This window comes from Embiotoca jacksoni, unplaced genomic scaffold (genome assembly GCF_022577435.1).
Source record: "Embiotoca jacksoni isolate LCO1_2020_lvr unplaced genomic scaffold, fEmbJac1.0.p SCAF_13, whole genome shotgun sequence".
In the NCBI taxonomy this organism is placed as follows: Eukaryota; Metazoa; Chordata; class Actinopteri; family Embiotocidae; genus Embiotoca; species Embiotoca jacksoni.
Window position 1 is genome coordinate 13031638 of NW_027185263.1, and position 19687 is coordinate 13051324.

At 41.0% G+C, this 19687-nt stretch overlaps 2 protein-coding genes across 3 annotated transcripts; one reads left to right on the forward strand and one right to left on the reverse strand.

Annotated features, from left to right (window-relative positions):
• Positions 1 to 297: 297 nt before the first annotated feature.
• rb1 (retinoblastoma 1) lies at positions 298 to 19284 on the reverse strand. Of its 2 annotated transcripts, XM_069146665.1 has the most exons (27): positions 18888 to 19284; positions 18363 to 18483; positions 17627 to 17730; positions 17035 to 17169; positions 16902 to 16940; positions 16715 to 16764; positions 16353 to 16463; positions 15885 to 16030; positions 15701 to 15778; positions 14809 to 14918; positions 14646 to 14720; positions 13939 to 14026; positions 13724 to 13840; positions 13586 to 13642; positions 13278 to 13309; positions 13033 to 13109; positions 12675 to 12886; positions 4050 to 4165; positions 3570 to 3724; positions 3104 to 3249; positions 2821 to 2925; positions 2613 to 2726; positions 2348 to 2496; positions 2230 to 2260; positions 1993 to 2135; positions 1695 to 1741; positions 298 to 1602 (listed from the first exon to the last, which is right to left on the reverse strand). In XM_069146665.1, exons 1-27 carry the CDS (start codon positions 18995 to 18997, stop codon positions 1538 to 1540), a joined length of 2733 nt encoding a protein of 910 aa, XP_069002766.1. In that variant the 5' UTR covers positions 18998 to 19284; the 3' UTR covers positions 298 to 1537. The 2 variants fall into 2 exon arrangements, with proteins under 2 accessions (XP_069002766.1, XP_069002767.1); XM_069146666.1 differs by lacking the exons at positions 12675 to 12886; positions 13033 to 13109; positions 13278 to 13309; ... (12 more) ...; positions 18363 to 18483; positions 18888 to 19284 and adding an exon at positions 11452 to 11919.
• On the forward strand, positions 6186 to 11108 carry LOC138196542 (lysophosphatidic acid receptor 6-like). Its single transcript, XM_069146667.1, has one exon. It carries the CDS (start codon positions 6607 to 6609, stop codon positions 7693 to 7695), a length of 1089 nt encoding a protein of 362 aa, XP_069002768.1. The 5' UTR covers positions 6186 to 6606; the 3' UTR covers positions 7696 to 11108.
• Positions 19285 to 19687: the final 403 nt, after the last annotated feature.

The following is a 19687-nucleotide window of genomic DNA, read 5'->3' on the forward strand; positions in this document are numbered from 1 at the left end:
TCCCACTGTCGACTTAAAGATCCACTAACTGTTCTGGAGGTACAGTTGGAAATACAACGTGGCTGAGGCCAACTTCACAAAATCAGACATAAATATTTGGTAATAAAATTTAAAAAAAATTGGTTTTAAACTAAATGAGGGAATGATCTAAACCTTCATATATCTGAGCAGTTTATATGACTGTAAAGGTCAAAAGTGTTAAGTGTCTTAAGTTGAGATTCGTAAGGCAGATTTACCAAACATCTTCAGTGTGGTTTTGGGAACCGATAAATGCTTGACAATAAGAAGTGACAAATGTTGCAAGACAATACTCAAATTGTATTTTTCTCAGACAGTTAACCAACACGCTAAAAAAAAACAAAAAAAAACAGACATAAAACAAAACTCTACAATGGGTTCTTTGTGAGAAGTTGGAAGGGAAGTAAAAAAAAAAAATTCTGACCGATAGAAATAATAATAATAAAAAAAAATAAAAAATAAAAAAAAAATCAAACAGTGTATTATGAGGAAACACAAACATAAACATAGCAAAAAAAGAAAGTGGTACAAAACTGTAAGTGGTGTGTACATAAATATATACACACCACTTACAGCAAATTCATCTGTGGCCGTCTCTCACGGAAAGTTTACCAGGGTAGAAATATTGCAAGAAATGTCAGATGTCATTTTTTGCTTTGAGGTGCAGGTGTTGACCTCTTAGCTAATCAGTTGCCATGACTCCAGTGTTGCTTTCTGTTGCATATTTCCAAAAAGGTAAATTGCCCTGCTGATGTGTAGAAAAATGTGATTGATTGTAGAAAAATATTCCTTTTGTTCAAACACATCAAATGTTGGCATTAATGTATTTTTACCACCCGAAAGTAAAACAAAAGTTACTATAAAACTATCCATGTTACACCACAGAGAAACATTACCTGTAAGAAAATCCCTTGAAACTACTGTACATGAGTATTTTAGGTTTGTGTAAATGATGTGTGATTTTCCTCGAAATGATTTTTGATAGTTTTAGAGTTGTCACTTCATGACACAAACTGAACTTCCAAAAGACGACATCCGTGTTGCCGAGCAAAACAATGCCTTCAAAGTAAAAGCGGTGGAAGAAAAGACAACCATGTCTCTCAGAGGCTGACCTTTTACACCTTTTTGCAGAGTAATCATGATTTAACACTTGAAATGTTGCATCATGATTGAGACATTTGAAATGTCAAAAACTGAAGTGACTCTGCCAAAAAGAGAAAGGATGACATCTGAAGGTCTTAATGGTGGTAATACTCAATACTTAATTAATCTCCAACAAGTGAAATTCAAATTAAATTCAGCGACATCAATCATAATTCAGTAAAAACACTCGGATAAAACACCAACAACGAAAAAAAAGAGGAGAAAATCCTCTATATTCACATATCACTCCTCAAAGTTAAATACAAACTAAAATCCATACTAAATTTACAGAGAAAATAGTGTTTCACTTTGTGTGTGAGCAAACAGTCGTGTTCACGTCGTGACAAACAGTGCAGGTCAGTTCAGTAGGTTTTAGTCACTCCTTCCTCGATTCGGCATCGTCCTTCATCTTCTGCTCCTGCATGCGAGTTCGAGTGGAGCCTTCAGGGGGGAAAAAAAAAAAAGGACAACCATGAATCCACAATCAGAATAAGCAAAAGTGGGACTGAATGTATGAGGCTGTTTTCACTTACTCATCTCTGCAAGCTTCTGTATCAGTGTAGAATCTCCTCCAGATTTGCTGTAAATTTGAATAAATGAGGTGAGTTCAGTTAAAAGAAATGTATATATGGTTATAGCATACAGTACATATATACTATCTATAGTAGAACCCCTGTGGAAGAGGGGTTGTGTATTTTACTAAATAATCTCTCTAAGAATTGAGGTAAAAAAAAAAATATATAAATTATCCATCATAAACTATTTAACTGTGCATATTTGGTGGAACTCATAAACATGTATTAAGATAATGTTATTTACTCTATTACCAACCTGCCATCAGTTTCATCCTGTCCGTCCACATCGAACCGTAACCTCTTCAGAGGCTTCGGAGTGGAGCCGAGATCCAGAGTCCTCTTGAGGGAGCGATCGCCGCTGTTGACCATCTGGTTGATCTTCTGGAAGCGGTTGGGCAGCTGCAGGTGAAGACAAAACAATAGTGAGTGAGGAAAACATATCTGGCACTGCTGTTGTGAAGAGATCGGGACTTGATGCTGAAGAGGCACATACCCCAAACGATTCACCGATCGATACCAGCAATCTGCAAAGGCAAAAAAACAACAACCGTTATTCTTTTGCCAACAAGTTGTCCATAACGATCAATTGACTGTGAGTGTGCAGGACTGACTTGGAGCGAGGGGTCATGATACCCGGGGACATGCGTGCGTTTTTCATGGGAGAGATGTACACGTTGTTGCTGCCCGGCACACGTAGAGGCGAATTCGGGAACTTGTAGGGGCTGCGTGGTATTTGAGGGATTGGAGAGAGCGTCGGTGGCTAGAAAAAAAAAAAAAAAAAAAAGGAGCAGCAGTGATGAAAAGAAATATGAAGCATGCATATTGTTCTGATTGTATATGTATCAAAAACACACTGTGGCTGGAGAGGTGTCTCACCCTGGTAGACGCATACTGCAGGATGTTGGTTTTCAGCTTCTGCATGAACACTTGGTTGTAGAAGACGATGATGGAGTCATAGTGGCTCTCGGTGATCAACACATGCTTAAAGGTCTGTGACATACAGGGTGACAGTTCAACATGGAGGTTTCTTACAACAGCAAAAGTTTTCTTTTTTAATGGAGTTTTTCATTAAAGGTTGCTTCACCTCTTGGTTGGTGTTGGGCATGTTCTTGTAAGCTGTGACGATGGTCTTGAAGCGCAGATCAACACTCTTCACTTTGCATACAGCATACATGGCTGACATCATCAACTACAAGAACAACAGGAGGTATTTGGAGGAGAAAAAACCCCACAAGAAAACATGTTTAAAAGGTGCCGAGAGAGAGAGAGAGAGAGAGAGAGAGAGAGACAAACGACAACGAGTGAGACTACAAGAGGGGACGAGCAAGCGTAAATGATGTGTGACAAGGAGCATGTTGACGGGTTACCTGGTCGAGGTGACGGTCCCTCATCAGCTCGTACTCGTGCTGCAGAGTGTGCTGGAACAGGGTCCATATTATGGGCTCCAGTTCAGGGTGGGAGGACAACAGGTAGGAACAGAGTATTTTCAGCCTTGTGTAGGCCAGGCGGTACACTACAGAGACACAAAAACACAGATAGTTGAGGAGGCAGCAGCCCGCAGGAACCAGACAAGCCTTTTTTCTTATGAGGCAAGGAGCAATGTTTTAAAGTGACCCGTTCAGATTCATGTAAATGAAGGAGAACCAAAGGGATTCGTACGATGAGTGAAAAACACAAGTGGAACAAATCTTAGTTTATCTTATTTGTTTTTATATAGTCGTACTGACACTTCATCTTTTTCAGATTTAATTTTCCAAACATCAGTTCCTGAATAAAAGTTTTCCAGGAACTGCAGTGACTAAAATGTAAGTCAGAAGTTGTATGACGTCTTACATTTTTTATAGAAGAGGCTGAGAGAGTTGGACTTTGGCTGTCGTGGAACTTGGCCAGCAGCCTGGGCAGCAGGCTGAGAGGAAGTTTGAGAGCTGGGCGTGGACGGGGACTCGGGAGGCAGGACACGAAGGCCTGGACGCACTGGAGACAAATATCTGTGAGGGGAACAGAGGGAAGCAGCGCCCGTATCAGTTACACCACCCACATGAAACATGAACATTTGCACTAAACTAAAACCTTAGATGGCTCCAAATATAACGTAATAGAAGAGCTGCAAAGCTACAAAAAGAAAAGTTCGTGGAGAGTACAAGTCATGGAAGATAGCATAGTTAATGGTGCTTAGCCATAATGATGTACTCTTGGACTTCTGACTCAAAGCGGTTTCACAACAGTTAAAAAAAACAAAACAAGGTTTTTGGGGTGTGAAAAGATCTTTCAGCAGCTGCAGTTGAAAGACTGACAGATTGTGGGATGACTTACAGGTCAGCTGCGGTGTGGTTGTGCTGCAGTGGTTGACTGAAACTGGCCGGGGTCTCCACCTGCTCTGCTGCTCCGTCCTCATGCTCCTGTCTCAGGAGCTGAAATAGTAGGGAGCTCTGCAGACACACAAACACAAATATTTACATTTAACCATTCATATGTGCATCTAAATCATGTTGAGAATTACTATTCACCACGTCTAAGAAATCAATTCAAAGGGCAAAGTTTAGACAACAGAGGAAAAACTTTTGAAAGCTGACATTAATTGTAGTTTTTCCACCTTTTTTTAAGGCCAAAAAACGAATTTAAAATCATCTTTTACTGATTCCATTTCCATCAGTAACACCAAATGACTTCTGAGTTTGTATGTGAAGATATTTGTTACACTAAATGGAATTTTATTTTAAGATAAGATAATTTTCCTTATTATATAATATTGTATATAATATAACCCTAATTACATCATCTTTTTAGATTGTTTATTCATCAACGATTAGTTGTTTTTCTATAAAATGGCTCAAAATAACTGAAAAATGTGCATCAAGTCTGAGTCCATGATGAAACAAGTCTTATTTTGCCTTTTCAACGTTACAAAACCCCCCAAATCTCCAATTATCAATAATAAATGTACTGATATAGCTGGAAAGAGGCTGCTGATTACTTTTTCTGTTGATTCAGTTCGCAATTCATTCACTAATCGTTCCTGCTCTGCATCATAAGCATCATAATGAATGTTGATAAACTATGGAAAAACAGTTTGAATATTAAAATCTGAAAATGTGAATTATATTGTCGACTTCATGAAGAGCCTGTGTATGAGTGTGAGCAGGAAACAGTTAATGTATAAGTACATTTTACACGTCATTTTCTTTGCAAAAACCCAATTGTGAAATTGTATCTGAACTACTGCGCCTTTGAAATGCATATTGCTCATTTTATATTTTAACTATATATTTTGATAAAGCTTAAAAAGACTGATATGCAAGTGAAAAGGGAATTTTAGTAGTGTACGAACGGGTTGGACCCGTGTGAGTTTTTAACCGAGGTTTAGTAGAAACCTGGAGGAACACTGACGAGTCCACAGCAGAAGAGGAGATTTGATCTCTAGTGTGTTACTGGATAATATTATAGACTGTATGAATTCAAGTTCTAGAAAAGCGCACAAAACTGCTACAATTGCTTTTTCCGCTACTTCACATCATAAATAAAATCCTGGAGAACGACCGAAATCAAGTCTACTTGTATTCCTTTCTGTGCTTTTTATCCGTTTACTATGCATTTTGCCTGTTTTATCTAATTTCTTTTCTATATTTTTAAATGTTCCTTTATATCTGTTTTTATGTGAAACACTGCCTGTAATTCTCTTGCTGTGAAGCACTTTGAGCTGCACTTCTTGTATGAAAGGTGCAAATAAAGTTTATTATTATTATTATTATTATCTATCCATACCCACACCGAAATCAAAATCAGAGGTGAGTTCATTGAGGGAGGGAGGTGTGTGTGTGTGTGTGTGTGTGGGAGGGGGGGAGGAGGGGTTTACCACTCAGTGACTGCAGGTATGGACACGCTCAGAGTGCATTCCTCATGTCATACTTGCTGCACCCTGCTGACACCAGGAACACATTTCAAAAGTACACTTGGTATTTGATTGCTTCAGCAGCATTTAGTGACGTATAGTGAATAACAGCACAACTGCTCTTTATCAGGTTTCGTCAAATCATTGCATAAGAGCTCACTGTTTACTCTCGGCTACAGATTCCTGTTTAATTTAAGGTCTTACTTTATCTGAAAAATAATTGAAACACCCCAAACAATTGTAGTAGAAAACATGATATAAAAACAGGCCACATAGTGTTATTAAGCAGACGATCGAGCCGCCTCCTAATTGAGCTAAAGACGCCTACAGCAGTGAAGAACAAAGAAATCCCTATTTTAGAAAAAACCTAAAGTTTGCAATTAATCAGTAAATATGAAAAGTATGGACCTCACCAATTTCTCATTATGACAAATAACAAATTCCATTTAAGTGCAGAACCAAAGAAGTAATGGGAGGACTTTGGCCCCAGCGGAGGCTCCTCCCCGTGTTTCACCAGACCGGTGAGCTCTTTGTGTCTGAGCCTCTGCCTTGCAGGCGGCTGCTGTGAGGTGTCTGATTTACAGTCGAGCAGGAACGGAGTAACGATCACTGGGTGCCCCGGAGGCTACTGCAGGAACACAGGAGAACCAGCGAGCCCGAGAACCACTCAACTGTTCACAGTTGAGGAGAAGCACATGACTACTCGCTCTAAGGGTGTAAACATTTCTGCCGTGGAAGACAACTCAAAAGACTGACTGACACTTAAAAGGAGGATTACTGGACGTGTAGGACAGCTTTCACTGAAGGAAAATGGATGTAAAGGACTTCGGATGCCAATAAAGGTAGTTTGTGAAGAAGCTGCATACATCTCTTCTCAGCATATTTAAGGGCACCTTTTTTCTTTTCTTTTTTTTTTTTTTTTAAACCAAATGACATGCACACAAGCTGGACACACGACTGAGGAGAACTGTTTCACTGTAAATGCTCCAAACTTACCAGTCTGACCTAAAGATGTATAATAGCACCCAACAAGACATGTGCAACAAGAGTGATGACTTTAAGTACCCTATGTACAGCGCGGTTTTCAGCCTGGTGTTTGTGGTTGGATTTTTGTTCAACTTGGGGGCTGTCTACATTTTCGGCTTTGCGCTGAAGCTGCGGAATGAGACCACGACATACATGATTAATCTTGTAGTTTCAGACTCCCTCTTTGTCCTCAGCCTGCCTTTTCGGATTGTGTACTTCTTAAAACGCGACTGGCTATTTGGAAGCGTGCTCTGCAAGATCTCCGTGGCCCTGTTCTACACCAACATGTACGGCAGCATCCTCTTCCTCACGTGCATCAGCGTTGACCGCTTTCTGGCCATCGTGTACCCGTTTCGGTCCCAGGCCTTTCGTACGAGGAGGAACGCCAAACTGGCCTGCTGCACTGTGTGGGTGATGGTTCTTTCTGGGAGCGTACCCACAGGGTTCCTTCTGGACACCACTTCACCAGACTCCACCTCCAGATATTGCTTTGAAAACTACTCAAAACAACAGTGGAAGTCTGAGCTGTCCAAGGTGGTGGTGTTTATAGAGACTGTGGGCTTCATCATCCCGTTGATGGTCAACGTCTTCTGCTCTGTCATGGTGCTACGGACCCTGAGGAAACCCCAAACCATCAGCCGAGGAGGGCACCTCAACAAGGCAAAGATCTTGAGGATGATCATCGTGCATCTGTTCATCTTCTGCTTCTGTTTCATTCCCTACAATGTTAATCTCATCTTCTACGCCCTGGTCCGCTCTGCCACCGAAAAGAGATGTTATGCAGAGTATGTAGTCAGGACCATCTACCCCATTGCTCTGTGCATAGCGGTGACCAACTGCTGCTTTGATCCGGTCATTTACTACTTCACGTCAGAGAGTATTCAGAGCTCCATCAAGCGAAAGTCTACGATGTGGCACAACGGTGCCAAGTTGCTTGACAGACTGTACAATGACAGCACACACAGCAGCTCAAATACAACACCCATCAGCATGACGCTAAGGACGCCGAGATCCACAATGGTAAAAAACGAGTCCACAGTCTGATGACACTTCAATCACGTGGCAGGATTTATAATTCAGTGAGTATGGCTGGTGAAACTTGATTTGAATCAGAGGATAAAGTGGCCTTGAAACAACATAAACAAAATGGTTACTAAGGAGTCACTCTGATGGACACCACAGAGACTTTAGACTGGGACTTAAGACAATGATCCCTGTAAGTCAATAAAAGAGGTGAAGGCGGCAAAGAGCATTTGAATGTAGGTGTGTTGCAACATTAAACAGACTTTATCAGGACTACAGTTTAGAAGTTAGAAAAGCTTCTCTTCTATTTGTGAGTAAGTTTATAATGTGTATCAGTGAAAATGAAAGGTGGCGCTACAAATATATATCCATTTTTGCACAAGATATTGTTATTGTAGTTTTATTCCAGAGAACAGTCTCCTTTAGAAAATTTCACCTTTGGAAATGCTAAAGCAGTATTACAGCTCTTTTAATGTACTGTACAGTATTTGTGTTATTTGTGGCCACATTAAGGCTTTTCAGCACTTTATAGAGCAGCGTGTTCTATAACTACTTTTCACATATACTAAACATGAATAAAAAAAAAGTTATGATTTTTTTAAAGTTTGAGTATCAAGTTCACTGATGGATCAAATGGGGGGTGTTGTGAAACGTTTGGCACCACCAGGGTATCAGTTGGTCATATTCTGCTCTCATTGGGTGCAACCAAATCCGTTTGTCTAGACTGATTACTCATGCATCTACTAACAATACAAATGCAAGTGCTGCAGCTCGCCTGTGAATGCACATTACAGTCCCCACATTTTAAAATGTACACTGAAGGTGTGGCCACTGAATGACAGCTGCACCAACACTGCTGATGGGCTCCAGCTTGGTCATTTCTGTGGGAAACTTCATTTGGATAAACAAGGAAAGCACGTCTAAAAGTTTTTCCTCTTTTGTTGCATGTGCAGCAGGACATTGGAGCGTATGGAAATCAAATCCTGTACACAGACTAGATTTTTGCAAGTTGGTTTTACAAGTGTAAATCACAGGCCAGGCTGAATTTCAATGCATCTCAGGCAGGTTGACTACATGTAAAAACACAGCTCACAGTGCAAATAGAAAATGGAGGAACTACTCTCACTGCATGAGAAATATCTGTTCCCTCTTGTTAAAGCTGTGCGCTGCAAGACTGAGCACTAATGCATTCCTGTTGAGAGGCTGAGCCTGAGGGTCTGTCCCGGCAAGGACGACTCATCACCACTTCAGCACTGATGAGATGGGCTGCCAAAACAAAGCAGGCAGGCAACAACATGCCTCTTGAGGGAGAAGACCGCTTGCAAAATAGAGCGGAGGCGCTTGCTGTAGTTGTGACATACAAGTATTTGGCAAGAGATCATGTTTTACCCATCTAACGTAAATCAGACCACAAACAAATCTCAGCTAGATTACACAGCTCATAGACAAAAATGGTACAGATTAGATAGCAACACAGGATACTGGAACTTTACTCATTTAGAATATAGGAATATATTTTAAAGAAATATAATATAACAGGGTTTCTTGAATTAAGGAGTAAAAACACACTCACTGTGGTGTGCGTAGAAAAATCTGATGTAGACAACAGGTGAATTATTGTTTTTAATAGGTACAAAGACTATGCATAGTTGTAGAGAGTGAAGTTTTGACTTTATTTTGGACTGATAACGACGAGTTTCAGATCAAAATGTTCCTCTCCGATGTTTCCTGTATTCAGATCTACACCGACTTGTTCTTTCCCAAGAGTGTTTTTCCCGAGAGTGACACAGAGGATACACTCCTGGGTGATACCATCACCTTCTGTCATTCAATTATTGATATTGTTCATGATAAATATTAGTTAATGATCAACTCCAGCTACTCACGCACATGTTTAACAAGGAGTCGTGAACGTGACTCCCTCCACGAAGGTAATGAAACTATCTGCACCAACATCAATCAATCCTTTAGCCAGAACCTTTTAATGCTGTCTAAACAATATAAGGGGTGGGAGAAGAGAGAGAGACCCTGACCCGAGTGTGGGTGTAAACCACTCCAATCAGCAGCATGTGAACGGTTACAGCATCCCAACAGGTCATCCCGCTGCTGAACGCCAGCTGACTGGAAAAATTACTTTATCACACTGTCACTGCTCCGATCTGCTACTGCTGTGTTTCATCCGTTTCAATATTCTCATCTGTTCTGCTAATTGTTTTATGCATACAGTATTTATAATGAATTGAGAAATATCACTTCATGAGACAAAGACATCAATTATCTGCACTAATTTATCAGGGTCTATCAGGATGGTTCAAATGACAAAGGCTCACAAAGATTAAATTCATATTCATATTTTAAAAATGTGTTTTTTACAGTTAAAGAACCAAATAAAGACAGATGTGAGGTGGTTATAAGTATAAATCACTCAACTATTACATACTTTGAAAACTGTTGATCAACTCAATTCAACAGTTCAGACACTGGATATTCATTATAAATACAATTATTATAAAGTAGCTGTTATGACATCTCCAAAATACACAACTGAAGCTATTTAATATGGAGGAAATTTTTTTTTACAATTTAATTAACAGAATTAGGGCTTCATTGTAAAATTATGGCACATAAAATTGAGGGGCAGAGAGGAGATTATTGGTTTAAAATCCATTACGCAATAGAAATAAATAAAAACTATCAATGCGCAAATAATGAACAAAATGTCAACGGAGGTGCTCCTTGGAAGTTGACTGAAAGTGGTGATTTACAGTCAAAATAATCTACAGGTTTGTATAAAAAAAAATAACTTTGCAACGGAAGTTAAAAAATAATTAGTGTTGAGATAATAATAGGATCTTTCTCATAACTCCTCAGAAGAATTTATGAAATTGATTAAAAAAAAAAGTCTCAATTATGATGACATACGGAACACCAAACATAAGTGAAGAGAATCACAATCAGACCCTCCCTCATACCGACTGAAAGATGCTGAACTGGATATTTGGTTACGCACTGCAAACTCAATTAAACTAACACCTGGTCTCTGTAAAACATTGACTTTACAATCTTCTCTAAATGTGTATTTAATGTGTCAATATGTAACATTGTGAGGTGTCTCTTGTTCCTACTCTGCATGTAATGAAAACAAATGTTTGCTTGTTTTATGAGCAGGAAGCTGCATTTAAAACTGTATTGGTGGAATTGATCTGACTGTACTCAATATCAGTCCGTCACGGTAGAGGATTTTTGTCAACTCAGCAAATTTACATCCCATAAAAATGGAGACATCTGGAGTTGATTATGTTTGAACTTGCCAAAGGTTTAACGGCTCCAGCTGAAGCTACTGAACGTGCTCCCTCCTTCCATCATATCCTCACTCCAACCAACGCGATCTCCTCCAGATATGAGAGCAACACAGTGACGTAAAGAGCGGCAAATCATTTTCAGATATGGAGCTGTGGAATACGACCGATCTGACAGCCAAACCAATCTCACCTTTGTACAACTGCACTGTGGACACACCTTCCACGTGTCGTACAGCGTCATCTTCCTGCTGGGGTTGGCCACCAACAGCTTGGCTCTGCGCAGACTGTGTCTCTCTCCCTGCACCATGAACAGCACGGCCATCTACACGGCCAGTCTGTCAGCCGCCGACTTGTTTTTTGTTATCTCTCTACCTCTGAGAATCTACTACTACCACCACCAAAAGGCTCGAGCTGTGTCCTCCAAGACAGGAGACTCGCACAGTTGGAGCCCGGGAGCAGCCTACTGCCAGCTCACCTTCATCCTCAAATACATCAGCTGGTACGGAGGCATCTTCTTCCTGGTGTGCATTGCTGTGGACCGTTACTTTGCTGCAGTGCACCCCCTGGTATCGACACGTCGCAGGCTGCGTGTTGCGCAGGTGGTTGTTGGGGGAATCTGGTGCCTGGTGCTGGGCCTCAGCGCGAGTCTGCCTTTGCTGCGCTCAGCGGCCGTTCGCCAAAACCAACCCTGTCTGCTAGACCCATCCACGCGACGCCACTGCACCGTCATCCCGGCAGCCCTGGGCTTGGTGCTGGGCTTGTTTCTGCTGTCCACTCTGCTACTCCTCTACGGCTACTGCGGAGTGCTGAGAGTGCTTAGCCAGCCGAGACACCGCTGCTCCGGCCTTCGTCGCAGTCATATACTGGGTGCTGGGTGTCTTCCTGCTCTGCTTCCTCCCCTATCACTTCAACCTGCTGGGATATACGCTCACACACGTGGGTCTGCTGCCACATTGTGGCCTGGCCAAGGTGACCAAAGCTGTGCACCACGTGGTGCTTTCCCTCGCCAGCTTCAACTGCTGCCTCGACCCACTCATCTACCGTTTCTCCAGCAGCACAGAGAGGTGCCTGGCGGTGGTTAGGTTAGGTTAGGTAGTTACTTTATTAATCCCCGAGGGGGAATTTTTTAATGGATGCAGTGGAAGCAGTGGCACACAACTACTACACAGAATAAGGTCTTTACTTTATGTTAGGGGGACTAGACTGCTTTATTGAACTAATATATGCAACTGACTGACTGTGAGTATAATGGTGAAACTGTAAATAACTCTGTATGTGTTAAAGACTGTATTTTAGCACAAATTGACATACGTTGAACAGGGTGTGTGTGAGTGAGTGTGTGAGTGTGTGTGTGTGTGTGTGTGTGTGTGTGTGTTCACTTTGCAGCTGAGTGCAGCACCTGTCTGGGGGTTCAGTGGCAGTGAGAAGCAATGTCAGCTTAGTTATTTCCTTCTTATATTTCATCAATGTGTTTGAGGGAGTAGTTTATATATTGATCTTATACTGTACACCATTAATGTTATACCTAAACTGTAGTAATAAGTAACTTATTTTTTTTTAACTGCTGAGTTTTTTTCTTATTCTTACAGATCTATAAATGCTCTATAAAAAGGTATATTTGAAAGGTTTGTGTCTTTATGTTGTCTATGCGTACATTTAGTCTTACGTGACAATAATACAATGAGAGATGAAACTGACCGTCCTCCATGCAATCCTCTCCATGATGAGGTTCTCGCAGGTCTCCAGATGTTTGACGATGTCTTTGCTCAGAGCGGGGTAAGCCTTGATGAAGCTCTCGATGACTTTGTAGAAGTCGAAGGCGGCAAGGTTGAACACATCGAGTATCCAGGGGAAGCACACGTCTGTGTCAGCTGGGTCACTTCCTCCATGGTTATTTTTAAAACTGCTCTCTAATCACACAGAGAAAACCACATTAGTACAATGTTTCACACACACGAGGTGAGTAAGCATTTATCTCTATTACCGATAACTGAAAGATACAACACAACTCTTAAATTATATATAAATCATTCATTTGTTACATTACAGGACACACCTCCATATGTTGCCATGACCACTTCCAGAGCACAGGCCAAGAGTGATGTGTGGAATGTGGAGTCATTGAGGAGTTTACTGGAAAGGAAATCACATGACTCGGCTCAAGGAAAATGCCGCTTCAGTACATATCAAAACAATACAAAGCATGCATGCATTTCCAGTGTTCAAGTAAGTGTAAGTGCACACAAACACCAGCATGGACTGGATTCAGGATTCTCCAGTGAAAGCTGGACAATAACATACCTGAAATTTTGCACAGACAGACGCTTCTCTTCCTATAAAAGGAAGAAAAAAAAGAAGAAGATCACTAAATTTAAGTGTTGGCACGGATATGTTTTTTCTACAATGTGTTCTTTAATAATAAAAATATGGAGAGAATAGATAAACAGGAATAAGCATGAAGTAAAAAATTTTTTAAAAAGCCTCTTTAAAAATGTTATGTCTAATATTTTATATCCAAGAAGATTTGCAGACAAATTAATGTGAGCTTCATTTATGAATAAAACAGTTGAAAATAAATTTATAAATCAAAATTAAACAAGCTACTGTACCGATTTCAGCATCGCTTCCATGACTTTGTGATACAGCCTGACACCAAGTCTGAATCTCTGGAAGATCGCAGAAATGTAATCAGACATTAAATCATTTGAGGACACAATGTATTGCCATGTCTGCTCCTAGCTTCATACCTCTTTGCCATATACTTCGCAGTATGGGCCGGCTGCCTGACCAAATCTTTGGCTGAACATCTGTTCGAGCCTCTCCAGACGCTTCCTCACATCCTGTGTCGGGTCCACAGTGCATTGCTGATGACAGGAAGAAAGAAAACAAAGTATATGTTTAATCAAACCAGCTGCAGTTTCATGAGATACTTTAATTAGTGGCAACACTTCCAGACACCCACTTTGAAATAGGTAGCCAGGTTAGCAGATGGCTTATCCCCATTGGTGGGGAGATCACGCATCAACAGCTGAATGGAGGTCATGGCAGCTCTGATGAGATAAAACAAAAATCAGACAGTGAAGGAAGAACCTCAGGCACGAACTGAGAACAAGTTACACAGAGAGAAATGCCCAATCAACTACCAAAAAGTACAAGAAAGTCCCAGAGCAGTCACAGATATTTGGTTTCCTATTCATAGATACAAAGACACATTAACATTCCCATTTAAAAATATATTCTGCCTTGCAAGCCATATCATTAATTGCTAATTAATTGCCAGATGATCACAGCTTTTGACATCAGCTGGAACAACTTGGGTACACACAGGAAAGAAGGTTTAACATTTCTATTTAGAGGAATAAACAGATTTGCCTGTCAGATCTCATCACATCCTTTTTGACAACGTTAGCTTGTAATATAGTATATCATATAGTAAAATCTAAGTTCTGGGTGCATCATACATAAAGAAAAGGTAGAAAAGCACTCATTTTCATCGTACACATTGTCTATTGCTTTTGATTGAACTATAACTAACAGTTTCTACAGCGACTCCCAAAAGCGCCAGTTGACAGATGAGCAGCCAACACTGTATCTGTTGACTAAAATCTAGTGCTCGACAAACAACGACTAAAACAGTGCAGAACAGCTGAGTCACTGATAACTGCTCACCTGATAGGAGTTTGGGGAGGGAGTCCTCCATCTTCATCCGGCAGGTTCTTCTTTGGGGTTATCTCCACCTGCGATCTGAATGTGTGACCAGAAACCCTTTCTTTAAATTCTTTGAACGAAGCAATGTCAAACATTGAATGATAAAGAACACAAAGGAAATTACATTTCGAGTTTAGGTGCAAGGACAGTCTCATCTCCGTCAAAAAACAGCCGTCCATCAATGTCTCTGCTCTTGAGGTAGTGCTCTTCATATTGCTGGTCGACGTTATTCACCTGAGGGGAACATTACAGGGCAGGGTTACTTGTTCGTGAGGTGCCACCCCACATACGAAATTTACTCATCATTACTTATGTTACATACAGCAGGTTGAACGCTCTTAGTAAAGATCGATATTTAATAGATTTCATTAGCTAAATGCATGTTTTACATGAAAACTCGTAATCTGAAGTGCTTGTTGAACTTGTACAGGATTTCATCAGATCTCATTCTCAAAAAAATAAACATTTCTAAAACAGGACATGGCTCTGATTTGTCTACAACTACATCAGACCGACAGCAGCTGGCGTTCGTCTGTAAAACCGCTCTTTAAAATAATGTGGGGCAAAATCTCTTTAAAAGCTTTATGTTTTTCTAATTCACCCGGGCCCCGCAATGGCAGGTAGGATCAATAAAGCGAAGTTTGCGCATTATTTACATAAGACAATAAATAATGCACACCATCTGTAACAATAATATAAACATGTCCGGTACCCGTCTTCAGAGGAGTGTGTCAGTGTCAGCAAACAGTGGCATCCTGTTTTCATACCTGCCTCTGCAATATACTACCCTGGCACACTACAAAGGGTCCCCAGCTTGACTACACATTTTCCTGACACCATTTATGTGAAAACAAACATGTATGAGCAGCAAAGAGAACAACCAACATCTGTCAGAGACTCAAATGCTCAACATTGGTAACAGCAAGCAGGAAGCGGTACCTAATAGAAACAGTAAGGGTAGAGGAGGCAGAGAGAAACCAAACAGTGGAGTAAATGTTCTGACGATCATCTCCTACCTGAGGAAAATGCAGCGATCTCGAAGGATCCAGTGCTTCGAGGAAAGGCGAGAAACTGTTCTGGTATACGTTCTTCACCTGCAAATTCATTTAACATATGAGGCTAAAAATCACACAAAGGAAATGGAACTGTGTTTTTATGATGACTGTAAGAAATCTGAAAACAAAAGAGGAGTGCTCAGACCTGTTCTACACTGCATTCATTCTCTTTGCACAAGGTTTCAAGAAGCTGCACATCGACCTCTGGCTCCGGAGGTCGGGTTTTGGCTTTGCTCTGGTTGCGACGAGATGTTCGTGTCGGAGGGCTCTGAATTTTGCTGATTGCTGATTCTGAGAGAAAGATATTCAATAGGTTACAAAATCCATAAGGGCCACAAACAATAAAAAAAACTCTCATGATGCATAAATTCATATTTTCCATGGCTGGGCAACATAACTAATGAATATACTTCTACAGGGATGCTTGATAATGGATTTTTTTTTTTCCAATATCCAATAGGCTGATATTTTCCAACTCTTATGGCCGTTATTCTAGGCTTAATACCGATAACTCGCATACTATTTTTGTTCTTCACAATTTCATCGTAATGATTGGGATGCCAGTTTTTAAAAAGGTCAATTTCTTTTACAATTTTCATGTGTTTTAACTTACTGTAAACAGGCTGCAGAAGATCTGGAGAGCAGCGCTTGATGAATAACTCCAGCGTGCAAAGCAGCAGCTGGAATGATATGACCAGGTCATCCTCCATCTGCAAGGTCCTTCCTGCAGACAGTGGAGACACAGCACTTGAAAAGCATCATCACAATAGTACTGATGTTGACTAGAAACAACAGAACTGGAGCCACGAGGAGAAACATTTTCCTATTCATATGATCTCTACATCCGAGCACGAAGGAGGAAGGAAGGATGAAAAGAAGAAGACTGATCAACATGAAAACAATTCCATCAAGTGTGTTAACAGCTTGATCCGGCGTGTTTTTGTTGTTGTTAATGTGTTAAAAAGCTGAACCTACCTTTGGCCAAAAGAAACATTGTCCAGCAGGTCCGCATGGTCTCTCTCTCCCTTAAAAATGAAACACAGAACCATTAACAACGCACCAACTTCCCATCTTTGATAACAAGCACGCAACTATGAAACACAAGACTTCAAAGAGACTAAAAAGGAAGTGTGAAGTTGTGATGGGTCAGCTGACAACTTACTTGCCATCAGATGTCAAAGCAAAGACTTTATTGCATGTTCTGAAACAAAAAATGTTTTATGGTCAATTACAATTTTACTACAAATAATTTTACATAAATTGGGTATCTGCGCTCTACTGACATGATTACTCACTTCTCAAACCTCTGGTAAAGAGCCAGCAGCACATTGTACTTCTTCTCCAGTCGGGTCAGTGTTGAATTCACTTTGGTGCTTATCGTATCCAAGTTCACATCCAAGTTGCTCACCAGAGCTGTGAACTGCGTCACACTACAAAAGAAAAGAGGATTTTGGGAGTGAGGTTACTTATTTTCCATAAAAATAAGAACAAAACTGAGACTGGTAAGTCCTCACATTTTTTGAACTCCAAAGGTGAAATACATTCAGTAGATAGACTTGAGGTAATAAATACATCAATTACAGGCTGCAGATAGCGATCCTATACAAGGTGTTCCTTTTGTACTTATTTTCAGCAAATCTAAAAATACCTTTTCTGTATCCAAACAAAGAAAATCTCTACAGTTCTAGTTCAGTGCTAAAAGCAGACACGGGTTAAAATGTTGAAAGGATGAACTACTAAATGTTCCCAGTGCTCCGAAATAACTCGTGTTGTGATTCGGTACTGTATAAATAAAATGTAATCGTTATCCTACATGATCACTTATATTGCCTGACAGCAGCTGCACTGTGAACTGATTTTTGCCAGAAACACATTGCAATCACTTACTTCAGACTAACAGCTTTCAGAACCTGAGTCAAAGTGAAACAGGCGACATCCATGTCTGTCTGGGTCACAAACAGACAAGCTCCCCAAACTTTGTTCCGACTGTCCTGAAACAACAAGTAGAAAGAACAACGTCAGAAAACGCTACGGTCGCATCGTCTCTCCTTTGACAAAAAGGATGAAAAAAAATAATTGCTTGCAACAAATCTAATTGAGGAGCTTCATCATATGCATGCAGTTATTGAGGACCTTTCAGAAATCATTATTGGACAAAAGTCTGTTTCTAGTATCCAGCTACTGTTTGAAAGGCAAAAACAACACTGCAGTCTCATGTTTTTGTGTTTTGCTACTGCTGCAAGGTAGATAATACATTAAGGTTTGATGTGAACTTGTTCCCTGCTTTGTAAATTCGAGAAAGCTTTTAGAAAAAGCATCACCAACATGGACTACGTTCGGTAGGGGGGGGGGGGGGACATGTGAACTTTTATGGTTGCACACCTGATGCCATAGTTGCTATTTTATTCTGACTTAATAGTATACACAGCACATGAGCTGTCTCCTGAAGGGATACACGTGTTCACTTATTAAGACGTTTTGAACCAGAGTAACGCAGTTTCCATTAAAACCTTTTCCACTGCTTCAACAGGACAGCCAGCAGCATCACAGTATTTTAAAAAAAACACACACACACACACACACACACACACACACACACAAATTACCACAAATAAATACATACGGCGACTTCATCCGTGGACTCTTGAACAGTTTTCCACAGTTTCCAGGCATGGTCGCATACCAGGTCTGTCACATGAAGGCTCTTGCAAAGAGTCACAAACTCAGCATCCTTGTCCCTGTGTCTGCGGAGGAAGGAGGTCAAACATCAACGATCGTGCAGAAGCAAACAAACGCGTCAAAACATGCTGCACAGATGACAACAGCGCACAGCCGAGTCCGAGCCAGACGTGGGGTGGGTTTGTACGTTATAACAGCGTTACGCGTCCTGTTGCGTGTTTTACTGAATAGTCATCCACTGCGGAGAGTTGTAAAGAGTAAAGCGAGATTCAAACCCTTTTGGTGTGAGCTCTTAACGCAGGCCTGACTCCGTTTGAAGCAGCTAAGGAGCTAGTGGTTCGTAACATCAGCGAGCTAGCGAGAGTCAAATATCTGGACCAACTAGTTAAATATTAGTTTGCAGTGTCACATTTTAACACGTATAAACCAGGTCGCTGCGGGCTGAACACGGCACCGTAACGTCGCTTACTTTTTAACAGATAACTCGGGACTGTCCTTCTTGTCTGGAGAGACGCTGTCAGCAGCGGGCTTCGGCTCCTTGTTGTGTGTCGTCCCAGAGTTGCGTTTCTTCGGTGGCATCTTGTTGTCCGGTTCACTAAAGAGGTCAATATATTAGTTAAAAACAGAACTATGTTTTGAACGCACCGACTCGAGTTTAAAGCCCACTACACGGGTTCCGCGGCAGCAACACAACGAAACCTTCGTGACTTCCTCACACCGGGATTCAGTGGGTGCTCGTTTTGTGTCACCTAAGTACCCGGCGGGGTGCCGGTGCAGCCGGTGCAGCCGGTGCTCCGCGCCCTCCGGTGATAATGTTCACAGCACCGTCTAACCGACGCCGTTCACGAAGGTTTTCTGATTGTTTGTTCTCGGCGTAATCCCAATACTGTCGACACTGACACTAGGTCATCGATTTTCAGTTTCATATTTGTGCTTGTCTTTCTGGGATAGTAAGCAGACCACAGTGTACTCTTACCCGGGTCACGTGAAAAACGCAAACGAACCAACCCAAACGCCTGAGATGAAAACGCGGGAAAGTGATTACGCAACATCCGTTCATTTGCATTTAACCCGCCATCTGGATGAGTCACAAAGTGCTTACTGCCCAGCTGTAATAATCTGGTCATTCAAACTAATCCAACGTAATTTTTCGTGTTACAGCGTGCACGTCTTTATTCTGCAGCTTTAATTTAACACGTGCACGTTTGTTTTCACTTCCTTTTACACTTTGATGTACTTATTTTTTAACTTAACTATTTTTTAATCCTT

Excerpts from the sequence above, each read along its gene's own strand:
- LOC138196542 (XM_069146667.1), top strand. The coding sequence starts at position 6,607 with ATGCTCCAAACTTACCAGTCTGACCTAAAGATGTATAATAGCACCCAA.
- rb1 (XM_069146665.1), bottom strand. The coding sequence starts at position 18,997 with ATGCCACCGAAGAAACGCAACTCTGGGACGACACACAACAAGGAGCCG. Across the intron at positions 16,765-16,901 it reads GCTTTGACATCTGATGGCAA|GGAGAGAGAGACCATGCGGA; the intron begins GTAAGTTGTCAG and ends TTCATTTTTAAG. Across the intron at positions 16,031-16,352 it reads TCTTCTGCAGCCTGTTTACA|AATCAGCAATCAGCAAAATT; the intron begins GTAAGTTAAAAC and ends TCTTTCTCTCAG.